The sequence below is a fragment of the Dipteris shenzhenensis genome, chromosome 4, assembly GCF_047967505.1.
Source record: "Dipteris shenzhenensis isolate YYH24624 ecotype China chromosome 4, Dip_SZ_1.0, whole genome shotgun sequence".
In the NCBI taxonomy this organism is placed as follows: Eukaryota; Viridiplantae; Streptophyta; class Polypodiopsida; order Gleicheniales; family Dipteridaceae; genus Dipteris; species Dipteris shenzhenensis.
The window spans coordinates 25,273,171-25,297,674 of record NC_141599.1 but is presented as its reverse complement, the minus strand read 5'-3'; the positions used below and the strand labels follow the sequence as shown (position 1 = coordinate 25,297,674).

General features: G+C 39.9%; 1 protein-coding gene across 1 annotated transcript; it reads right to left on the bottom strand.

Annotated features, from left to right (window-relative positions):
* Positions 1–4,491: 4,491 nt before the first annotated feature.
* On the bottom strand, positions 4,492–22,983 carry LOC147902633 (delta-1-pyrroline-5-carboxylate synthase-like). The gene is made up of 16 exons (XM_087373149.1): positions 22,933–22,983; positions 22,568–22,642; positions 22,379–22,482; positions 21,896–21,998; positions 21,642–21,803; positions 21,214–21,491; positions 20,808–20,961; positions 20,363–20,527; positions 20,063–20,140; positions 19,699–19,788; positions 19,486–19,572; positions 19,182–19,268; positions 18,986–19,082; positions 18,745–18,848; positions 18,551–18,626; positions 4,492–4,646 (listed from the first exon to the last, which is right to left on the bottom strand). Exons 1-16 carry the CDS (start codon positions 22,981–22,983, stop codon positions 4,492–4,494), a joined length of 1,866 nt encoding a protein of 621 aa, XP_087229275.1.
* Positions 22,984–24,504: the final 1,521 nt, after the last annotated feature.

The following is a 24,504-nucleotide window of genomic DNA, read 5'->3' as shown; positions in this document are numbered from 1 at the left end:
CAAGGTGAGAATCCTGGATGTGTTCTTGGACTTGTAGAGAGCTGCGAACATATCCCATGCTTCTTTTGATGCCTTGACTATGTTGAGCTGTCCTAGCATGACATCTTGCACATTCTACTTGATCAGGTGATAGGCATACTTGTCTTTCTTATCTCATTCTGCTTGAGCTCAGGCAATGGCAGGATCTGCTGCTGGTGCAGAAACTGTTTGTGTAGATGTAAATCCCGATGTAGATCCCGTTGCTGGTGCTGTGATGACAGATGGAGTAGAGCTACTAGTAGCTGGATTGTCCAATGGTCTAGGTGTAGACCCATCGACATACCCCCATTTGTCCTGAAGCACAAGAATGGTCTCCATTTGGTATTTCCATGTACTATAATTGGAGTTATCTAACTTAGCAGATGCCTCCAGATTGAGGTTGCTAGTCGACATGGTGCAAGAAATGTACTCAAAAGTGTCATGAAGATCTCTGTATGAATCAACTGCAAATACACTGAATATGCCAAATCAAGCATATAAAACTATGGAGCATGCATACCAATGTATAATTTTGGGGAACCTATGCACCATACATGTCCAAAATGTGGATGACCCACCACACAAATGGTGCCTAAACAATAAAGAAATTTTGAATGTATGTGCCTTACCTAAAAGAGGGTCCCTACAAAGTTTCATGGTTGCATCACAGATACATGTGGGAGACACATATGATTTTAGCATGTCAATGCCCAATTTGTTTACTATAGTGCACCATGCATGGTTGAAAATGAGAAAATGTGCATGTACCAGCATAAAAGTGATGTCTCATCCTTATACATAATTGAAGGAATTTTCAACATTTCATGACTATGAAGCACATAGAGGCATGGTGTAAGCATAAAAATGCATTTTTAAAAGGATTTATGAACCATCTATGATCGAAAATGAGAAAATGTGCATGTTCTTCCATGCACGTGATGTTTGATCCTTGAGATTATATATACCTGTCTCATTCAAAGTTTTTGCAAACTTTTGTGACCATCTTACAGCTACACCTATTGTATGTGTCCCAAGCCACAATTTTTTGCACTTATGCATGGTTAAAAATGACCATGGCCGCATGACCCACCAAATAAAATATTTCAAACTCATAATAAACTTTGTAATTATATAGAGATTACTAAACCCAAGATACTTGCAAATGTTTTTGACTATCAAACAAAAACACCTATGGTACAAGCATACCAAATTTTGGCACATATGCACCATGCATGGTCAAATATGTGCATATCCCTCCACACAAACGGTGTTGGACTCATATGAAAATATTTGCCTTACATAAAATAAGTCCCCTACTAAGTTTCATAAAAATATTACATATCTATGTATGGTATAAGATTAGAATGTTCATTTAGAAACAATCATGCACTATGCATGGCTGAAAATGAGGAAATGTTTGTGTTTCACGAGTGGTCACAACAATTTTAAGGGGACATTTTGATTAAATTTCTATATGCTCACAAAGTTTCTTATGGGTCCAGCATAGTTACTATGATGGGGCGTGCATACTTGGTCATTATCAACCATGGATCATATGCACTTGGTCATTATCAACCATGGATCATATAAAAAATTGGTGTACGTGTCCAATGGTTATAAAATTTGGAAAACACATAATCCCTATACTCACTAATTTTCATAAGGATTAAACATCACTTGTGTTGTGGGCATGCACATGTTCTCATTTTCGACCATGAATGGTACATAGGTGCTCCATAACCCGAATTATGTGATCAAAAAGGCAAACTATATGTTTTAATAATCGGTCCGAATTGATGGATTTAAAATATTGTATCTAGATTGATGGTGGATAGGACGATGCTTCCATAATTATATTATGGATCTAGGTAGAATTGGTTGTCTGTATTCTTTTTTTATGTTTTCTATTTGTACTTTTGTTAAACATATGTTGAGCATTTATACATGTTTTAGGAGATCTTGGTACATATATTTGATTATACTAACCCTTTTTCATTGTCCTATAGTATAGTAGATTAAATTATAGGGATGTACTTTGTGGTCTATGTGAACAACTCTTCTCTAAATCATTTTTTCAATACTTTTGACCTAAGGGACACGAAATCTTGATCTTTAGAGCTTATGCAAAAGTTTGAATTTGAGATCTGTTATCGAAAAGATTTACCAAAAAGTTAGTTGATGCCTTGAGTAGAATGGGTAGTATGAGTCAACTTTGTTTCATAGAGATTCACTATAACCTATATGATTGTATAATAGACATTTACTAAAAATGACTTCTTCAAAGACGTATGGCATGAAGTGCAAGCTAGGAATCCCCCTCTTGGAAGAAAAATTAGAGTGTAGTCATTGGAATGGTTTTCTTTGAAAGGGTGGTATGAGATGTCAATAACTTATTTCAATGTCGTGATAGTCCTAGTGCAAATCACCCAAGGTTACAAAGAACTTTGGATTTAGTAAATAAAACTTTATTTTGGCCTAAGCTAAAGGGCAATGTTCAAATTTATGTTTGAAGCTGTTAACAGTGCCAACTCAAGTTGCACGTTGCACGTGCACGTGCACCTGCACCGCGCACGTGCGTGTGCATGTGCGGGGGGGGGTGTGTGTGTGAGAGAGAGAGAGAGAGAGAGAGAGAGAGAGAGAGTCTCCATGAAGATAACCTCACTGCGAAGATCCGATTCGATTTTCCATGACAAAATTTTAAATTAAGCTCAATTTCAGAAGAAGGTCGATGGCTTGTGACTAACGATCTCAAAGAAATGGATCTTCTGTAAGGACTTGAGTCTCATACAGACATTGTAACGTGCAGAGAGGTCTGTATTTTGTGGATTACATTGCAGATGATACTCCATTACCATGAATTGGACCACCATTGCATGATGAAAAATCATTTTTCACATTAGAGTAAACACTTGATAAAGCCCGGCAACCATTAATTGACCTTTTGATCTCTTTGATACCAGACGTGTTACACTGACTTTCCAAAGGCAAATCTCTGTGCACATATTTGATCCCACAGTCTCCATTGACGACTTGTCCGTTACCCCTCATCAACCTGCACAGAAATCAGATGATCACAATTGCAACCTTAAACATGAAACTTGTATGAAAGAATGTGTCTAATTCAATCTAATATACTGGAAGCCTCTGATATGCCAACTGAAGTACTTCCAAAAGTATCTTGAAACTGTTATACCATCGGGTCGTAAGGAGCCCTTCAACTCCAACTGGTCCGCGAGCATGAATTCTTCCTGTGCTTATGCCAACCTGACAACACAGAGCATTGCAAATACCTTTTATACAGTTCCGACACTGTCTGTCAAAACGTCAAACTAATAGATGAATTGTGTCACTTACCTCAGCTCCAAGCCCAAATCTTCCACCATCGCAGAATCTCGTGCTTGCATTGTGAAAAACTGCAGCACTAATTATTTAACAATGGATATGAGAGATCAGTTGCCTTTATCATATAAAATATCAGAAATGGATGCAGGGTAGTTTATTCTCCAACAGGTATCAACACTTAAAGCTACTGGATCTCTAATCAAGTTCAGAAATCATCGTACAAATGCATAGGGTGTCCATCAATGGAGTACAGTAAACAAAGTATGTCTAACTATTACTTATCTGTGCATGTCCTAGATCTTAAATTGTACAATTGATTTAAAAAACAGCAAATAGAGATATAAATTTGCTAAGAAATGTTGTGTCACCTGTCCACCTTCCGTAAGAATACATCCGCAGTCTGCATGTCTTCAGTAATAATGCAGTCTGTGTGAGCACTGCCAGGTAATATGCAATTCAAATTTGTATTCAATAATGATATAACAATATGTGTACTGCCACTTAATATGTATTATACATAAAATAATTCCTCCAGCATCTACAAGAAACTGTGGAAGAATGGATGGATCCAACCTGTGGCAGGCTTCAGGCACTCAATGTGTACACTTTAAGATGGCAATCAGAGCTGTGTATGAGCAATATGCAAACTTTATAGATCAACACATTTGAGTATGTGTGTTCTCGGGGCGTCTCCACCATGCACATGTGCAGGCATGGCTGTGTATGCATGGTCTTTACAAGTGAGTGTACATATCTATGGATGAGGTTGCATGCTTGTGGGTGTACTTGTGTGTGTATTAGGGGTTGGCAGGAGGCACTTGAATGCACACACATATGCATGCAATTGTTGTACTTTTGAGTTATAAATTTTTCAATCCATTAGGGACTATGTTCCAAGTACTAGTCGTAGCACATGCGCACACTACCATGTGCATATCAATTTTGTGTGTGTGTGTGTGTGGAGAGAGAGAGACAGCTGCTAAGAATATATTCAGATCCTTGTAACTAGAGTCCCGCCTTTCAGGACTGGTTCTTGTAATATAATCTTCAATGGATTTCACTACTAAAAGAAAAGTGTGTGGAGAGAGAGAGAGAGAGAACGGGAGGGGTGGAGGGCATTATGGAAGGGAATTACCTTCCATGCTCATTAATGTGACACACTGCATCATATACGTCTTTGACAATCTTTACTGCACATGATAATGAGCTGTATTCTTGGTGGAAGTTGACTGTCTTTGGTATTCCCAATAATTCTGCAGCCTGTGTATCACCGTACAATGTCACACCTACAACCAAAGAATACAGTTTTTACTTTTGTCAAAAGTAATGTCTCAATAGGCACAGATGGAAGCAATAAAACTCTGGGATACGGATGCTGTTCTCTTCCAAAATTTCCATGATTTTGCTAAGAATCTCAAGTTTTTGAAAAAAAATCAGTCCAAAAGATGGAAAAATATGTATGAAAAAAGAAGTGTCTTTCACCACCACAACCATCTGGTATAGAGTTATGAGTTGTTCCAGGTAATATATCTCTTGTTGAGGATTGGACTTGTTTTAAATCCAACCATCACATTAGAACTTCACAATCCTTGAAGTATCCAAAAAAGCAACAAAAATTGTCAAACGTCTTCAAGGCATTGATAATATGGGATTGAAAAATGTAGGAACTTGTGCATGACTTGTGGTGCTTCATGAGAAATATAATGGGCCAGAATGTGCTTTAAACTTTGCATTTTAAATTGTAGAAAATGAATTTTATGATGCTGATTATGCCTTTCTCACAGTGATAAAACTGAGCTTGAAAACTCCACCGTCCTTACGTAATGAACTGAAAATTCCAGAAAATACTCCCTACTGTATGCTCAATTGGAGGATGCAGTAGGTATCCCAAGACAGACTAATCCTGGAAAATAAAGTGTGAGATTTCCTAGATTTGAACGGTTGTTTGTGATGGAATGTTCAAACTTTTCAGTAGCCATGAATAGCAAAATTAATGGTCTTTAGGCACCCTTTTTAGAAAACGTTCACAGGCTACATGGTTTTGATTCTTGACCATATAGAAGAGAAAGTACACGTAACTATTGACATTATTTATGTAGTCTCAAATCAATACGCTAATGGGTAATGTAAAGCTTCATGAATGGAATTCCAAGGAATCTTTGCCACTATAGATCCATTTGAAGGTGGAGAGTAGCCTTATTCAGTAAACTAATAGCATGTCATGATTACTTTTAATAATTGAGGCCGCTCTGCTGAAGCCGAATGTTCCCCAGATCGACATCACATTACTAGTGATGCACACAAGTATACCTACAAATATTTATCGATCTGGAACACAATGTGCACTCAAGTAGACAGACAAAATACCATATACAAAGGCTGTTAGGAAATGGAGTCAAGATGAGTCAGTTTGGTGTGTTCTAGTGAGTTCTAGTCTAGTGTGTCCTATGGATGCCACGTGTCACATTGGGAGTTATCCCATATGCATTGCTGTTCATATGTGTGTGTGTGCGCTCTATATAAGAGCTATACTTGTCTAGTGTCAAATCAATCAAGTATCAAGCATACAAGCTCTTTGGTCTACATGTGAGTACTTTGGCTTTGTTCATTGCTCTTGCTATTTCATTTCCATTTCATTATGTCTCTCTTTGAGTATCATTATCTCTCTCCCTAGCCTACCCTCTCTCTCTCTCTCTCTCTCTCCACCATGCACCTTCAAAGGCACCCTCTGCCCATCACACCTGCAGCACATTGCTGCTCTGTCTGGTACCAAAATGAGGGCTCCGATTACTATAATTTTTGCCCTTTCTCTGCTACCGTGTGCCTCTCACAGCAGTTCACTGGCTCTCAGTAGGGGAGAATAAGGCCATATGCCTCCTTTTATAGAGGGTGGAGGGGCCAGCCTGTCCCCCCTGCACCTGCTAGCCAACCAATCAATAGATAGGGCCTACTAGTCTGTTTGTATGGCCAAATGGGCCCCTTTCCAACCCTGACAGGTATGTGGGCTGACCCACATGAAGGGACGTCCTTGTCAACCTTATCTGACCCTAAATCTGGGCCAAAGAAGACCTACATATAGGGACCAGGCTGCTTCCTGCAGACCTAGTTGGATATTGCCAAGTCCACTTGCTAGCCCTATAAATGGCCCTGAAACCCTGCCATACCATCCTTGCTGCTGCTGTTCATATATGTGTGTGTGTGTACATACACACACACACACACACTACATATTTATTGGTCAAATCATGTAACAAGGCTACTATATGAGCAAAGTGTCTGATGAAGCGTATGTAATAGGAGAAAATCCCAAGACGACTGTGTATTTCATGTACCGAGGTAAGATCTGGTCATTATTATATAGCTCTTATCAATCCTTCTTTAGAGAAAATGTGCCAGAGATGTGAATCTCATCAAGAAAAAACACACTCTTCTTGCCATTAATAAAAAGCTTGTAATTTTAAAGTTCTTGAAACACAGTGGCCAAGTGCTCCTTATGTTCTTTTTCCATCTTTGAAACGACCAAGATGTCATCAAAGAAAGTACCTTTGAAATGTCTATAAGAATCCTGTCCATCATGCGATTGAAAGTGGCTGGTGCATTGGTTAACCCGAAGGGCATCATCAAGAACTCATAATCGGAAGAGTCGGAAAATCGAGCTTATGAACATCCTGAAGATGGATCCTTATCTGATGATACCCGCTTTTCAAATCCATGTGACTCAAAATCGTAGCTTCTTTTATTCTGTCCAGTATATAGTGTATGCAAGGGATTGGAAACCTATTGTTGACCATCATTTTGTTGAGGGCTCTATGATCCACACACATACGATAGGATCCATCTTTCTTTTGACCTAAGAGCACGGGTGAATAGAAGGGTGAGGAGCTAGGTCTAATGATTCCTTTAGAAAGTAGATCATGTATTTGTGCCATGATTTCTTCGGTCTATGCTGCGCTCATGCGATAAGATGGCTGATTTGGAGGCTCACTTCCTGGAACGAGCTCTATGACATGATCTTCCAGCCGCTCAGGAAGAAGCTCTGCTAGAAGAGAATCTAGGAAACAATCTTTGAAAGAATCAAGAAACTGAAGTTTTTCTTTTTCAATAGGATTCACTTCCACTTGAGGTTCACCCTCTCTCTATCATACAAAAATAAAGTACGCAGAAATAGCTGATTTTATTGATTTATCAATAGAACTGTTAGATACAACTGGGATTGTCTTGCCTCTTCCTTTGGCCAAAATCTTGTGCTCCTTGTTTTTGTGCATGTAACTGAGAGTTCTTGTCTTCATATCAAGACATCATGATGTTTGAGGGGTGAGAGATAGATCTCCTCATGGCCCACATAGCCTTGGATATGAATTCTGAGCTTTCTAATCAATGGAGTAACTTTAACTAGATTTCCTTCAAAAACATGTTCCACATCTAGAGCTGGTCCCAACTCTTTAGTCTTGATTCCTAGCCTCAAAGCTACTTTGTTGAGATGAAATGGTCTGTAGCTCCTGGATCGAATAAGATAAAACAATTTTGGTCTCTTACTTTACCCAAAGTTCCTGAGCTTCTGAATTAGTTGCTCTTCCAAACATATCAGGGACTCCTCCCGCCAAAGTCTTTGAAGGTTCTTTTGGTGTTTTATGTTCCCTCAACCCTATAGGCTTTTTGGGGCATAAGGCTGTCAAATGTCATTTTAACACTTTCCCTCCTTTTGAAAGGCCTCTAGTTGCTCTGGTGAAAACTTTGAATTTCCTTTGTAGGGCTTCAATGGATCCCTCGGCTTCTAAAACTAGAGCTGATTTTGTCCCCAAACTATTAGGGTCATGTTCCTTTTGATGGTTTCTCCATGCTTTCCTTTCGAGGCAGCCATCATCCGTAGCAAACATTTCTTCATTTCTTCAGCCACTAGGGCTGAGTGCATCAGATCTCACAGCTTTGTCTTGTGTTCAATGTTGACTCAGGTACAAATACTTGGATGTAGACTAGCCTGGTACTTCCGCATCTTTGACTTTTCTGAAATTTCCTTTAAGGTGGTAATCTGGAGATACGTTGAAAAGAATTTATGATTATAATTCTTGATCATATCCGTGGCTGTCATGGATACACTCTCCCAAGTTGTATGAACATCATCATAAAAATTGTTTAGCAAGAATTTCTTGAAAAACTCATTCTTGAAACTTTTCCACTTCTTGGTTGCTTCATCCACCACTTAGAAGAGCTGCCCACCATGCCCTGGCATTTCTTGTAAGATGGAGGCATACAATCTTCAATTTTGTTTTCTATATTTTCCATCAAAAGTAGTACATTTGATGGACTTGCCTCCTCCTTTGAAGTCCTTTAGTCTTGTTCTGGTTGAGAAGAAAACTCTTGGAATGAAGAGGAGAAAGAAGAGAAAGAAGAAGAAGAAGAGGAACTGGAAGAAGATTGGGCTACAGCTAGGAAATCTCTATCGGTGCTTTTTGCTTAGTCTTCCATAAGGCTTCGGACTCCTTCCTCTTTTCTCCGAATGTGAATGTCTTTGAACCGAAGGAGAACTTTGGGAATGCTTTCCTGAGGCACGATTTTCCTAGGAGATTCTTTAGAAATTGAGGGAGATTTACAACCGATTCTCTCTTTGTGGGAAGAAGGAACGTGCTAAGGCATAATCTCCACGAACAAGTGCTGAAATCAAGTCAGAGATTGGAACTCCTGAATTCTTCCCTTTATGAATCCCTTATTGAGATCTTCATTAGGTGCAATAGGACGTCTCATACTGGGCTGCCTTGTGGCTGAACTACCTCATGAGGTGGGAAATGAAAAATCGAACACATTGAAGCAAGCTTGGTGGAGCCTAAAACGACTCCTTCCAAGGAGGTAAATGCTTATAGGTGAAGATGGGAGTGCGATGAAGTAAGGGTGGGAGTGGATTTTGGTTGTCTGATGCAACCACTATTCCGACATTTGGACCCAATAAAATAGAAAATTATAGTATATGCTAACCTGAACTGAATTGCGATGAGCTCAAGCGGAGGATCCTTCAAAATCCCAATTGCCCTAGCTTGAACAGAGGAGTCTTTGGATTGTTGCCACCAAGGAAAGTGGAAAAACTATGCTCTGATACCACTAAAATCGACTCCAGGCACAACAAAACCACCCTTGGTAAGAAAATCACAACAACTAGGAGCTCTGATAGGCTGCCCACAATCCAATCTAGCAGTTCTGGATCAAATCACAGCAGATAGTATCCTTTTGGAATAAATCGCAATTGAATCCAGTGTTTTCCTGGTATAAGTCAGAGCAAGTCTGGAACACAAGAAACCCTAATCGCAGCAGCAGGCTCTCTCTCGTATTAGAAGCACACGCACGCAAATTGGAAAGGAATCGCGCATTAGAACTAATCGCATCTAAGTGGGGAAGGCACGGAGAGAGAAGGAAAAGTGATTCACATCAAGAGAAGGCATCTAGGAGAGAGAGAAGACAGCACTAGGGCCTAGAAATAAGGGTTGGAACCCCCCAAAGTTCTTTATTGCAATAGAAATAAACTTTCTACAATTGACTCTAAGAAGAGCATGAAGCTGAGTACATCTCTTGAATGAATCTAGGAGCATGGAGACTCTTCTTTTTTAGACTTGGCCTAGCAAAAAGCTAGACTTGCTTTCCTAAAGCTACTTTTTACAAAATCTTAGCTTTCGTGCTTTTAGCCCCCCTTGGGGTAGCCTTTATACTCGTTTTAGAACCCCGTGGGGCCTTCTTTAATGGCCCCATCTTCCTGGTGCTTTTTGACTTGTCGGATCTGATTTTTCCCACTTACTCCATCATTTAGCACTCTTCCAAGTCCTACACAAACTCCAACACTTTACCCCATTAAAGGCTAGCAAAATACATGTCTTCTCTCCTCTGTCCCCACTCCCTATCTCAATTGCAATGGAGATTCTAGTTATTCCCTCCTTTGTTTTTCCATCTTCGCATGATTTCTGTGGTTTTCCATCAAGAATTTGGAGTTTCCACCCTGTTCGTGGAGAATTCTCCCTTCATCTAAAAAATCCTAGCTTCCCTTGAGCCCTTGGGCTTATGATTTGAAGGTGATGTACGTTGTTTATTGCTAATTTGAAGGAGTCTTTAAGGTTTTAGTGCTGTCTTTGTCACTTTCCTTGGTGACTATTGCTCACTCTGTGACAACAAGTGCTAGAAATAGAGTCTAGAGCAACAAAGATGAGGTCAGTGTGTGTGTGGAGTAGCGGCAAAGCTCCACTTGTAATATCATGAGCTTGAAAGATGGTTTGAGGAATCTAGTAGGATAAGATAGCTAGAACTCAAGATCCAATCATACTTGAAAAATCAAGATCTAGAGAGAGAGAGAATAAAACTAGAGAGAGAAGACTAAACGCCTTCACTTTTTAAGGTACCTTCACGAAGGAATACAAAAGGGTGAAGGGACTCCAAAAAAATACCTTTAAATGTGAAGGGACTCCAAAAGGTACCTTCACAAGTGAAGGGAATCACATGTAATGAAGCTCCCACTCTTTGGGGTTCAGTATTCAATCTCTCTCAATGTAATGAAGCTCCCACTCTTTGGGGCAATTCACTTTAGTGTTCATGTGCTTGTTCTCCTTGGGTCCATGCTCCCTTGATGTGATTGCATGCTCTACCCACCGTCCCCCCTTCCTCTCCTCTTCCTTCCTGCTCCTCCTCCTCCTCCTCCTTCCCTCTCCTCCTTCCTCCTCCTCCTCCTCCTCCTATCTTCTCCTCCCTCCTCCTCCACCTCCCTCCCCCTCCTCCTTCCTCCCTTGATCCTCTTTCTCAACCCTTTACCGCTTGAAGTCACGAAGGAGACTAGCTCTCCACTTCTCAACCCTGGCCTCCTCCTAAACCCTTTAACCCTCTCTGAACCCTGGAACTCCTAGTTAGCTCTCTCAACCTTATCCCCCTTCTGAACCCTGCAACATCCTTCTAAACCCTTGAACTCCCTTGGAGGCAAGAGCCTCCACCCATCATTGTGATCCAGCCCTCTTTCTTACCTACGTGAGTATGAGAGCTGCTTTCCACACTTCAACCTGCACCTCTCACCGGAATACGACCCGAGGACCTATTCTACACTTGTGAACACTTATGCTACAACAAGCAATGACACGACTGTAGGTGACCAACACCCTCGGACCTTGGAAATGAGAGAAAAAGTGACAACTATGATCCCTAGCCCTAGGAGATAGCAAAGAATTGGAGTAGACAAAATCAACCAAGTAAAAAGAGAAGTTTTAAATGCAAGCAATCCAGACATGTAGTTTCTAGCTTGATCGCAATTCTATGCATAGTCTTCTCAGCCCAATGAGCTTGTTTTAGTTTGTGAATTCCAGCAAGAAAGCAAGCAGATTTTGACCTGCAAACAACCTCAGAAATCAGCAAAACTTGGCATGGTGAATTCTGCCCTATTTGCAAAACAGCAAGTTTCAAGCTCCTATCAGTCTCAAATCTTGACGATTTGCTTCAGCCTTGTTTGCTGTCCCAAAATAGAAAGTTGTTTGACAATTTGCAGAAAGAGAGTATTTGTTTCAGTTCGAATTTCTGTTCGTGCCCCAAAGTGCAATCCACAATCGGTTGCTTCTTTATCAACAATCCAGTGCTTTTTGGACTAGCCAGGTTTTGAAATAGTTCAGCCTTAATTAGTATCGACTTTTCAACAAGAGGACTGATCCTTCAGAGTATGGAAGCTCAGCACCTGGATGACCAGTAAAAGAAAATCTGCAGAGTTAGATGATGAGCTTGACAAAGATTTTGTAAAAGCAAAAATCTAAGACCTTAAGACTTTAAAGATCCCTCAATTTCAGCATCGCTTTGAAGCTGGTTCTATGGATCTCGTGTCCAAATAGGTCACAGTTTCTTCCCCTAAGGAGGTGAGTTCAAAATGTTTTCCTAATGCATCACCATCTTGAAAGAGAAAAGTTCAACAAGGCGCTCTCTTAGTCCATACCACCCCAAAAACGCCATAAAGGGAAAGAAGTCCAAATCCAAGCAGAAGAAGAAGAAGATGAAGATCGCCCACTCTTCGGAGCAAAAAGCACAAAAGAAACCCTCCTAGTTCCAGCCCCTCTTCATCGTCCTCGTCCTTCTCTTCGTCCTACACTTCACGCAAAGGACATCAAGGAAAGAGATCCAATATCAAGGACAAAAGTTCAAAGGAGGAGACAAGTCAGTCCGCTTCGTCACATATGATGGAGCCTATGGACAAACAGAGAAGTTGTGCAGTTCATATGCCTATCTGACATGGCCTTTGGTACTGCAATGTTTCAAGAGTCCTCCAAGCTTTGGATGGTGAGTTAGCATCTCATAGGCATGATCAGTGCCAAATGGACTACACCTGGAACTACTTCTAAAACATGGAAAGCATTTAATAAGATATTATTATATCGATAGTTTCTTGATAGTGCCACTATTGGTCTCATATGTGCAAGACTTTAATCATAATTATCCTAAGCAAGAACTAAAATTTCCATAGGAACTCATGCTGTCCTTCACCTCCAAAAAGGAATTTGGATCCGTGGCCTGTTGCTAGAGTAGTATCCCGTCTTCTTCTTCTTGATCTCTCTATCAAAAGATCGCCATCTCTATCAACAACTCTTGTTGAGCCTCCTCTTGAAGCTTCTCAAAAATGAGTGGATGCAATTGTTCTCTAGCCATCAAAGTCGTCACTAATCCATTGTACTCCTTAGAAGTTTGTTGACCATGATTATAGTCAATTGGTTATTGATCTTTTCTTGACCAACCGCTGCCAATTGATTCGGCGACTTTGCCAAATTCTCCCTAATCAATCATAAGCATGAATAACCAATTACCACTATCTGTGCTGCATTATTGGTCTCGAATAGATCCTTTAAGATGGTCCAGGCCTCACATGCTATCACTAGTAACTGAGTCTGTGAAAGGACCAAATCTACAGTCATAGGAGTGATCGTGGAAAGAGACTCAGAATTTACAAAGCATATATATATACCTTTGTAAGACTAGAATAAGTCCAATCATACAAATTTAGAATTTTTGTTGTTCTAAAGATAAAAAATCTACAAAGAAAATAAAAGAGAAAATGAAAGAGAAGAAAAAAGAGGTAAACAAAAACTTTTATGAAAAACAAAAGGAAGACATACTTAGCAAGCAAAGCAACACTTATGTTGTCATCAGTGCCCAAGCATAAGCAGCTATACTAGGTTTCTAAAGACCTGCGGAGTCTCTTGGGCAAACCCAGTGCTTACTAAAATACGTCAAATAAAAAAAAGAGAATGAAAACAAGAAATAAAGAAGAAACGAAGCAGGTGACTTAAGAAAAAATAAACAAGCAAGTCTAGAAACAAAAACCTCCAAAAAACTAGAAACTCTCTCTCTCTCTCTTATTTAAAACATGAAAAGCTAAATGGCCCTTTACACTTATGTCTTGTTTCTACAAAGAGGCAAAAATACATTTCTAACTTAGAAAGCACAAGTATACTCAAACAAACTCTCTTTTGAAACTAAAAGAAAAACGGGCTTTTTGTTTTCAGCTTATGTTCAATCATTCTAAACAAACCTAAGGCCGAAACACCATAGATAAAAGACTTCATATCTAAGAATGTGCGAACTTTTTTCATTATTTTCCTTGGATTATACCTCTTGTGTAATAGTAAAGTGATCAAATTACTACATTGAGTGATAAAATACTCCTTAGTTGTACAAAGGCGGGAAAATCTATGGAATTGGGAAGAAATGACTCCATATTTTGCCAAATCAGAAATGTTTGAGTAAGATCTAAGAAAACACAAGAATCCCCTCTTGAAGTGCAGTTCAGTTCACAAGAGTCACGAGGATAGATTCCTTCTCCAAATGCTCTAGCATCTTTGTACATAAAGTCTTGAAAGTTAGGAACATCTGGTATAAATAAATCATCTATAAAATGCCTAACTTGACTAAGCTTATGTAAAATGATAGGGCAGGTATTGACAGAAATAAGACGTTGCATAAACTCAAATTCATAAGTGAAAAGATAAAAGTTTGCTAAAAAGACGGCACAATTAGTGCCCATGGGGATTCCTATAACTTGTTGAAACAAAGAATCACCTATTGTGATGTAAAGATTATCTAAAAGAAAAACCATCCAAGAGCAAACATCTTCTACACTTACTACCTGTGTGTATCTTTTCTTTTTAGAACCTATGTTATGATCTTTATTTTTTAGCCACAAAAAGTCAAAGCATAAGGCTGTTTTCTCAACTTTTAGCACTTTACATCTATCTTTGTCAAATCTCAGCTTGAAAACTTCAGCCACTAGCTTTTTAATTCTAAACTTCAGGTCTTCCAGCTCAATCTTTGTGTAAAGCGTGGTAAAATCATAGGTTTGAAGGAGAATAGGAGAGTCTTTTTCCTGAATGCTTCGAGAGGAATTAAAAAATTTTACAACAGGAATCATTCCTACAGAGTCATTTAAAATCCTGCTTAGTTCGAGGGGACATCTGTCTCTTTTAATAAGTCCCTCCAAAGTTCATGGACACTAGGCAACATGGCTTTGAAGCAGTAGCTTAGCCATTTAGAGACATTCGTCATAGTAGTCTCACAAGCAGCTGCAATAAATCTTGGGCTTTTTGGAGTTTTGTGAAACTTCCAAGCACCACAAAGAAAAGGTATGCTTGGATTGCAAACAAACCAAGAAGACTTGCAAAAACTCTGATGTTTTGAGATCAAATCCTTTTGAGAAACTAAGGCAGGGGCATAAGTTTTGGCAGACGAGTTCACTTCTCTCAAAAGACATTCTAAGTAAAACTTTTTGCAAATAAAAACAAAGTTATTGGAACATTTGTCCACATAAGAAATGATAAAATTCCTATGGAATTTTCAAAGAAGAGTTTCATCTTCTTTAGAAAGATGGTTACTTTTCTTTGAGCAAATAACCGAAGGGACTTCTTCTAGTTTCAAAGAAACTTTCTTCCCTTTCCATTCTGATAAGATATTTTTAACTCCTAAACATTCTTCTAATTGCAAAACAAACTTTGAGATTCCCTTATCGATAGCTTTTAAAAGGCAAGACTCTTTAAAAGAGTACAATCGAAATTTCGTGCCTTTCATGAAAAGGTCTCTTAGGTTACTAGAAAGCAAAATTGACGTATCACTTGTGACTACATGTCCTAAATCAGCATCAATAAAGCTTTGGAATCTCTTACATTTACAACAACAAGGTTCTTTAAGGATAGAAGATTTTGAATGCTCTGAAAGCCTTTTACCTATCTCTCCATAGTTGAAAGCCTTTTGTCCTAAAGTATTTACTTACTTCCAAGCTACTACTGGATGCTTCCAAATTCTTCTCACAAAATGAGGGAGAGATTCCATTACTTCAGGAGACTTCAAAATGGAGTTTAAGCCTATCTTGTCAAGTGAGGGAGAAGTAAAAATACAAATCAAGAGTTCCTTATTTAGATAGACTTCTTTGCTTTGAAAGGAAGCTTTTACTTTTAAGAAGCGATCCAAGAAGTTTTAAGTTGTATATAATGGAGCTTATTTAGATTCAAATCCTCAAAAGAGAAGTTTTCCAAGGTGTACTAAAGTTTAAAAAGAACTTTGACATTATATTTTTCAAAAACTTTTATTGAAAAAAGACCTAGTGACATTAATCTATCTAGGTAGAGTAGTCTTCTTTTATAGTGTTGAGAAGCAAAAACTCTTGGAGCTGAGGAAGTTAAAGGAACTAAAGGAGGAGGAAGTGGAGGAAGAGGAAGTGAGGGAGGCAACTCACGAACTACATGTGAGATTGCAGGAGAGCTAGGACAACCTCGTAACATAACTCTAGGTTTCCATACGATGTTAGGTGTATGACTATGTTGATAATGATGAATGTTAAAGGGCTTGATATGAGTTTTCCACATCAAAGGGTTCTTTTATTTTTACGAAGAGTTGATTTTCCTTCCAAATTAAAACCTCTTGGGAAGAAAGTGTGTAAAGTTCTCATCCAAAACAATTCACGAGGACGAGCAGCCTTGTAAAAGTCCTTGGCATTATTAAAATGGCCCTCTATATGCTCAATGGGAAAGCAACGAAAAGATTCAAAACCAGACTTTGCCATTGCTGCATATAAGGGTTTTGAATTCTCAATTAAGGAATTCTTCCTATGAACTTTTCTAGCTTCCCTAACATGTTCTTGAAAACGAATAAAAGCTGTCCTATAGGTTTGTCCTACATAAAGCATATTACTACTATGTATGTTATAGGCAACATAAATTAATTGCGTGGCATGAATAGGACTAATAGAAATAGAAGTCTTAAGATGCTTGTTTCTAAGACGTCTTAGTTTATTAAGAATTCTTATGTTATTATTAGTATAATGAGTGCTAACTAACAAAGCCTTAAAGTTAGACCAATTAATGTTACCTTCCCCAAATTATTCATGTTTGACCTAGCTAAAAAGTTATACCTTTCTCTATATATGTTTCTTCTAACTTTTTTGTTTTGATTTACCGAGCTAGACCCAACTAAATCAACCAAAGAGACAAGACCATCACTAGAATTTCCAATGTTGTTCGGTGAGGTCAAATGATCCAACATTGGGGAACTTGCTTGCACTCTCCCTGCCCATCCCAAGCAGTTTCTCCCTTGCTATATCCCCTAACTCTAGCAGGAGCGAGACTAGTATTTAGGGGGGGGCTTGCTTGCACAGTCGTTACTCGTCCCAAGGTAACTCCTCCCTTACTACTACAAGGGAATGTCACAGGAGCTAGATGACATCCCAGGAAATTGCCCTGTTGGTTTCCAAAAGGCGAATTCATCATAGCATGTATCGCTAATGCCAATATACCCCCAAACTGGCGATTACGGTTAGGGTTAGCCAGGGCCCCAAGGCCATCATTTTCTAACATCTGTTAGATCTGCAGCCTTCATGACCTTGCCCGTTGCATCCACTTGATCCTTGGACTTAGTTTCCACACTTTCAGTAATCTCCTCTTGCAACCAGGTGGTTCCAAATCTATATTTTCAAATAAGAGAGTCAGTCCCTCCTACCTCACCAAAATTTGGAATCTGCATGTGGGATGCCATACCCTGAAAGAGATTTTAAAGCGCAACACACTCCAAGCAACTTGACAAATGGCCGTTTGACGGATTTAAAATCACCCTCTTCTCTTAAAGCAAAGGCCTTCTTCCCCAATTCTTGGAACACACACACTACTAATGACTTGTGTACACAAGTGTACCTGAATATATTTACAGATTTGGAAGAGAGTATACACTCAACATCCAAAATTTTAACAAATCTCAGTTCAAAAGGCAATGTACCTTACACCTGCAGCAGGCTGCTACGTTTTCTAATGCCAAAATAAGGGATTTGTGCTGCTCCTTTAAGTATCTCCCTCCAATTGCTACCACGTGGCTCTCATTGATTGGGGAGAACTAGGCAATAGACCTTGTTTTATCATGTGGAGAGGCCAAAAGGTCGAAAGATCATGCTGATTAGCCGGTCTGCAGGGTGCTGGGCCCGTTGGTCCAACCAACATGAAGGGCCAGGCCTGTCCCATCTGCCAAACTTGATAGCTCCCCTGGCCAACTGTCAGCACCATCTAGGCCCTACATACAGCCCAACCTAGACTGCTTGCTGCACATGAAGTCCATTCTCTCCAGGGTCCCTTGCTGGCCCCATAAATGACCCTGAACCCCTGCCATACCAGCCTTGCTTGCCACGTATGCAGGCCAAAGTGGCTGCTGATTGTGCTTCCCACCTGGCAGCCACCCGGCTGCCTATGTGGCAGCCCATGCATCACCCAGATCTGCCGTAAGGAAGCCTGATCTGCTGCTCTTGGATCTTCCCATGAAGCAGCTTTATGTCCTGCCACGTGGAAATCCTCTCAACGCCATACCTATAACAGGTGACACTCCACCGTGTCCTCCTCATTTTGGGGTTTACACGTGAGGAGTTGACCCATGTATCCCAACAAATTACCCGTGAGATAAAATTCACACATTCCAAAGTTCTGAAAGTAGAAAATCAAACAAAACCATGGTTTCCGTTCTCTTACCTGATGTATTTTATTGATTTTTTTCCATTTTCAAGTTCAAGTTAAGCAGCTAGTCCCACTTCTAATTTTGACACAAAGGTTAGGTATCTCTATTTGTCACAAGAAAAACTGAGCACAGATTTGAATCATACTCGGAATTAGGCATAATTTTGTTTTGTCTACTGCATTAAACACTTAGAATTTATAGAGAGCTTGAAGAAAACCTGCCAGTTGCAGTTCAGATGAAAGTTTCTTCAGAACTCCATTTCTTGTCGATTCCTCGTGCACCAATAATGTTTCCTGTTTGTTATTGTGAGAAAGAGAGTGGAAACAAATACAACTTTCCTTTAACATCTTGTCATATAAACCGTACAGTTAATCTCACTTGAAGTTGAAAAAAGTACAGAATTTTGCATACCATGGCATTACATGCGGCAGGGTAATCAATTTTGGAGTCCAAAACAATGCGCATCGCTCTTTCCAGATTGGCTGCCTTATCAACATACACATGGCATACTCCATCTGCATTCGAACGTAGAGTAAACCGTTTTGATAAAATTGAGCTAAATCTCTAGATTCTGTTTCATGAGGTGCAACCATTGAAACATTACATTGGTAGCATCATGTCCTCAAACATTTTCTGATGATAGAGAACTTACCGGCATGACACAGTACTGGGATCTTGGTTGCTTGTTTAATGTGAGCAACCAGATCATTACTGCCCCTTGGAATCACAAGGTCAATCACATCATCTAGCTGCACATAAACATATTCACGATTATTTAATATCCTTCATCATCGAAGAGAAATGGACACCATGAGCTTGATTTTATGAAATGATAATCATAACCATACCTTGAGTAGGTCCGGGATTTCATCTTTTGATGTAATCAGCCCAATCAACTCCTTACCGACAGAAGTAGGTAATGCTGTGGTAATAACCTGCATACATGTAGTTCTGTGAGGCATCTTAAAAGTTACCTGAAGCACTCCAAAAGTACTTCATGCAAACAATTTCCAGGAAAATCAAATATCAAGAGCAACAAAATTCCGAAATGTCATATTCAAAAGTCTTGAAACTTTTCTTAAGCTTCAACGTGAAACAAGAATCCTAGGACCCAGATTCAGTGCCTTGCATAAAATTGTAGAATAAATATACCTTGTGAAGAATTGCATTTGATCTTGATGCTTCCTTCCCACCTTTCAACAGGAGGCCATTTCCACTTCGAATTGCCAATGCTGCTATCTGCCAATAAAGAAGATATCTGTATACATCCTTGCTTTTCTCTATTTTCTCAAGATGTTCACAGCTATCATAACAAGAAAGTAAAATGAAGTGCTCCCTGGTAAGCATAGCACCATTAAGTTTCACCTGAATTAATGCATCTGGTCGGGACTCAAAAATCACAAGAATAACTCCTAGGGAACATGAGACTTTCTCCAGAATAAGTCCCTCCATAATCTGCAAGAATGGTTTTTACTAAGGGGAAAGAAATAATTGGAATAGTCTGAAAGTACCTGAATAATTGAAGATTTTAAAGTTTGACCACCAGTCTAAAGATGCCCAACCTTACCTCATAAAATGGAGTGGCAAGTTTATAAATTTCAAAAAACATTTTTTTTCCCCTCTCCAGAAAGACTGCTGCTTAGTAGACCAAGCTTCCTGACTATTTTAGTAGAGCTTGCATACAGACACAACATCCAGAACAGAATGATCCCATGGTGAAGAAACAAACCTCCGTTCTCCTCAGTATATTGCCAATTGGCTCTTTGATGTCAGCAAGCATTCGTACAGAGTGGGACAAGCTTTCTATCTGAAATTTGCAAGATAGTAATGAGTTTTGAAATTTCCAGCATAAAGGTTATGTTGCACTAAAACACAGGGCCTCTCAACTCTGCCATAGACCTTGCAGAAATCAGATCTGGAAAATACTTCATTTTTCAGAAGCAGAGATTAAAGCAGCTTTTTCCATAGAATTTCCACAAGATTATGTCTAGAAACCATGGCATACCCTATGCTGGTCTCTAGTCCTCACCTTCCCAGGTTGCAATCTCAATCTACTGATCAAAGCATCTGAAAGACCCTGTTGTTTTGCAGCATATATGTCCAACTCATTTTCCGATCTGATAATTTCTTGATTGTTCTCCAAAGCATCTGCAATATCAGTGAGAATTTTCTGCCGCTCTAAAGAGGACTGTCCCTGCATTGATTGAGCAAAGAACTTTCAATCTTCTGAATGATGTTAAAATCCAAAACTAGAATTCAGTAAAATCAAAAGTAGTCCTATGCTGTAAGATCGTGGCATGTTTAAAGATTCAACAAGTAACCAGAACATTGGAGAGAGTATCACTGGAATATTTCCAAAGCCAGGCTTTACATCCTGGGGAGAATTTCATTTAAAAAATCAATATCCAAAAGATATTTAAATACATGTTCACGAATGTATTGCACTTCAAATTCTGTTTGTAAGGAAAACTTACCTGCAGACGCTTACTCGCATTTCTTGCAGCTGTTGCCATTTCCCGGGAATCACAAACAGCTTCTATAGTATCCCATTCGGATGCACACTTATGAAATAAAGTTCCTATCCGATCCCCTTGCATAACCCTCTTTAATGCATTTGCAGCACAGCCACTGCACAAAAACGAAAAGCAAAGTGACATCAACGTCTATTCAGGAAATATTATGACATCTGTTTTGAGGAAAGCTAAAATTAAATGACAATCAAAACCTGAAGTAAACTAAGCAAGATCTGATAAGGACAATCAATTTTAGGGGCTCTGAAAAGCCCTAACTTTGTTGTCTCTATAGAGTGAAAAATGACCTTCAAAAGACAGCTTTTAATTTGACTGGCAAGATAGCTTTGCGTGAATAATTCAAATCTACCTTGTGATAACAACTGGAATGCCAGCAGTTGCAGCTTTCCAGGCAGCATAAACTTTTGCCTTCATTCCGCCTCTTCCAACCCTGGACTTCTCACCAAATGTGACTAACTCATCATGTTTTTCTTTAATGTAAGTATGAATAAGCTTTGATCCAGGTTCTAAGGGAGGTTTGGTGTAAAGTCCATCCACATCCATCAGTAGTACAAGTAGATCTGCCTTCAGTTCCAATGCTAGAAGTGCTGCCAAGGTATCGTTATCCCAAAAAATGCCACCACAATCCTGCAATAGTTTTTCACACGCATGGACTCGTTAGTAAAGATGGAGACTACCAAATTTGGCATTGAAAGAAGTTAATCAAAAAAGTGTTCACGTAAACCACTGATACTGTATCAGAACCAGAGATTGCAGTTTTATGAATTAACAAATAACCTTGTAAGGATCCTTCCTTGTGCTAATGGCATCATTCTCATTGAAGATGGGCACCACTCGAAGCGCCAATAGAGCATTGACGGTGTCAACCAACTGCTTTCTGAAATTGATCTCACTAAAGTCACGGTCTGTTACTAGCAGTTGAGAAGATGCCACATCTAACTGCAAAACATGGTAAATAATGAATTGCGTTAAAACACATGTAGAAGAGGACTGTAGCAGTGAGCAATGATGAGGTTCTAGGTGAGGTGGACCTGGCTGAAAAGCATGTCGTATAGCGCCATAAGCCCGCTCTGTCCTACTGCCGCACATGCCTTCCCGTCCAGCTGTGCCTCTGGCTTCTCCAGATCCACAAAGCTATAAGGGCCATTTCCATTCAGCAAAAATACCATCCGTTAGCCAGCTCCACACGAAGTACTCACCACCCCTTAGGCTGAATGCCTCATCCACGCACGCGTACCACTATTCGTCTATTAAACATAAACACCCCCACTCCCCTTTCGCCAGATGCCCCTAGTAGATTTGGAGTCATGCATCTCGCCGTTACTCTCGTTTGACACGAAGGAATGGCAATACTCCCGGTCGAGGACCAACGGCATCGGAATAAAAATAATCGACGACCCATTTCTTTGGCAGTCGACTGCCTTCGCCGGCTTTTCAATTAGTCAATTAGGCCGGGTACAACAAGCGTTTCAACGTGGAGCTGAAATAACTGGATAGTTTTCGCAAGGCTTCACCTGGTGTTTAGAAGTCGGCGATGACGAAGACGCTGACATCCCATTCCCACTGCTCCTGAGGTAACGAGGATGATTTCGATGCCCGAATCTACTAACTCCTTCACCTGAAGCAAAACACATCGCTATGCAAAGTCTAGAAATGCCCAACAACACAGTTCTAAAGAATAGAGTTCTGTTTCAACAGAGTACTTGTTCGCACAAAGAGCCAAGGCGGCCCAATGCAAACTTTCCATCTTCGGCCCTTGTTACGACAGCCGTTCCAACCTGCCAAAAATTACAATACCAACGCTGATTAGACCACAAAACGTTCCCTCCAAATTGAATATTACTACTCCTTTCGGACTATTGCACGACCATTGTTCCCACTTGAAAAGCTGGCTACTTTTGTAAAGCTCTAAAGGTTACATAGAACACAAATCATAAGCTTGCGTAAACAGTTGTGACTGATTCGACAGTCACTTCCATTGCAGTTGAGCACCATCTGCAGGAATCTCAATCCGGCCAGACAAAGATGCAGGTTGATATATGACCTCTAAAAGACCACCATTAAGTACCTTCACGATCAAACGTTTGGCAGACTTGGTGAACTCCCTGGTGGGATCCATGGTATCGTATTTGTGCAGGTGTTGCGTACACACGTAAAACCATAAGCGGAAAGCCAAAGAACGTAATAGAAAGCTGAGACAATATAATTATGTCATTGGAAGGAAGCTACAGTGAAACGGGACATCGGAGCTGTGGTGGGTTGAGGTGTTGGAAGTAAAGGAAGGGGGAGTTGCAGAGAGCTAATCGAGCAAGAAGCAAGGATAGAATGAGAAGAGAATAGCATTTGTAAGGTGGTGGCAAAGGAGAGATCCAACGACGGAAAGTGTGAAAGGGAGTGATCCAACGACCGAAAAGGGGGGGTGTGGATGCGCGAATCACAAGAGGGATGCGAGAAAAGGTGCATGGATTGCGAGGCCAAAATGGCAATCTTTTGGAGAGCGCGCTGAAAATCGGCTGCATGGCGCCGCATCAAACTACGTGCATGCCGCTTTTCCTCGCCGTTACCACCAATATATATATATATATATATATATATAGTCCCACTAGACATATATATGAACGGTAGTTATAGTGTCAATCTCGGAGTAAGGAATAGCTTGATCTTCGATGGCAAATATGTTCTTGGAGAAAAGATATTAGAGTGCTGCAATTGCTTAAATATGTGATGCAAGATTTTAGTGTTATCACTTTGCCTAAAGACTCTCTCACGAGTTCCTGTCCTAGATCAACATTAGTCATTCTCTTTGATCTTACTACTGAGTAGTGTAGGCAACGGATAGTGTGCCACTCGTTAGCCACCTTTTTGTTTAATAAAGAGAAACATGACAGCTTAGACTAATAAGATAAAATATTTACAAAAGTTGGCCATATTATGGGGCAAGATTCCTGTGACCTAAGAAATTTATCACATCAAAAGTAACCTCAACTCAAGCCCCCATGAAGGAATCCTTTCTCCCCACAGAAACTCCCAGATCAGCAAGGGTACTCTTCACATATGTCCCCAACACCACTTACTCTCTAAAACCCACCCTAGCTCTCGAACCGAACACCTGATTATTCTTAGCACTCCAAATTTATAGTAAAACAGATGTGCGGATATGATGCAAGCATATTGCCTGCACATCATGGACAAAAACCTTGTGGTGTCCCCAAGTACTGCCAACTTCTAGTTAAACCTCAAAGAGAACTAGGTCATCAGACCTACCTTTCAGATAGCCCCAGCCACTACATTCCATACTCTTCTTGAGACTACCCAAGACATAACCAGGTGCAAAACATATTTTGTAGCTTTCCCACACAAGGGGCACAAGAGACTAGCCCTTAACCACTGAGCCATTCTTCCTCTAACCCGAATCCATTTATGTAGTATCTTCCACATTAAAAAGCTTGCTTTTCCTACCAGAATGTCCTTCCAAATCCAAATGAGTCTTTGCTTCCACGTTTTAATAGAACTCCTTAACTTCCACTTTTCATTAAGCTTAGCAAACAACAATTGACCCTCTATCGAATTCCTATAAACCACCTGAGCGATTATCTTCCTCACTGCAGTAGATCCCATGGACCACTGGTTCATCCTCCAT

Coding starts and splice junctions, on each gene's coding strand:
- LOC147902633 (XM_087373149.1), bottom strand. CDS start 22,983: ATGGATCCCACCAGGGAGTTCACCAAGTCTGCCAAACGTTTGATCGTG. Junction 20,141..20,362: donor TGAGATTGCAACCTGGGAAG/GTGAGGACTAGA, acceptor TGCAAATTTCAG/ATAGAAAGCTTGTCCCACTC. Junction 18,627..18,744: donor CTGCCGCATGTAATGCCATG/GTATGCAAAATT, acceptor AATAACAAACAG/GAAACATTATTGGTGCACGA.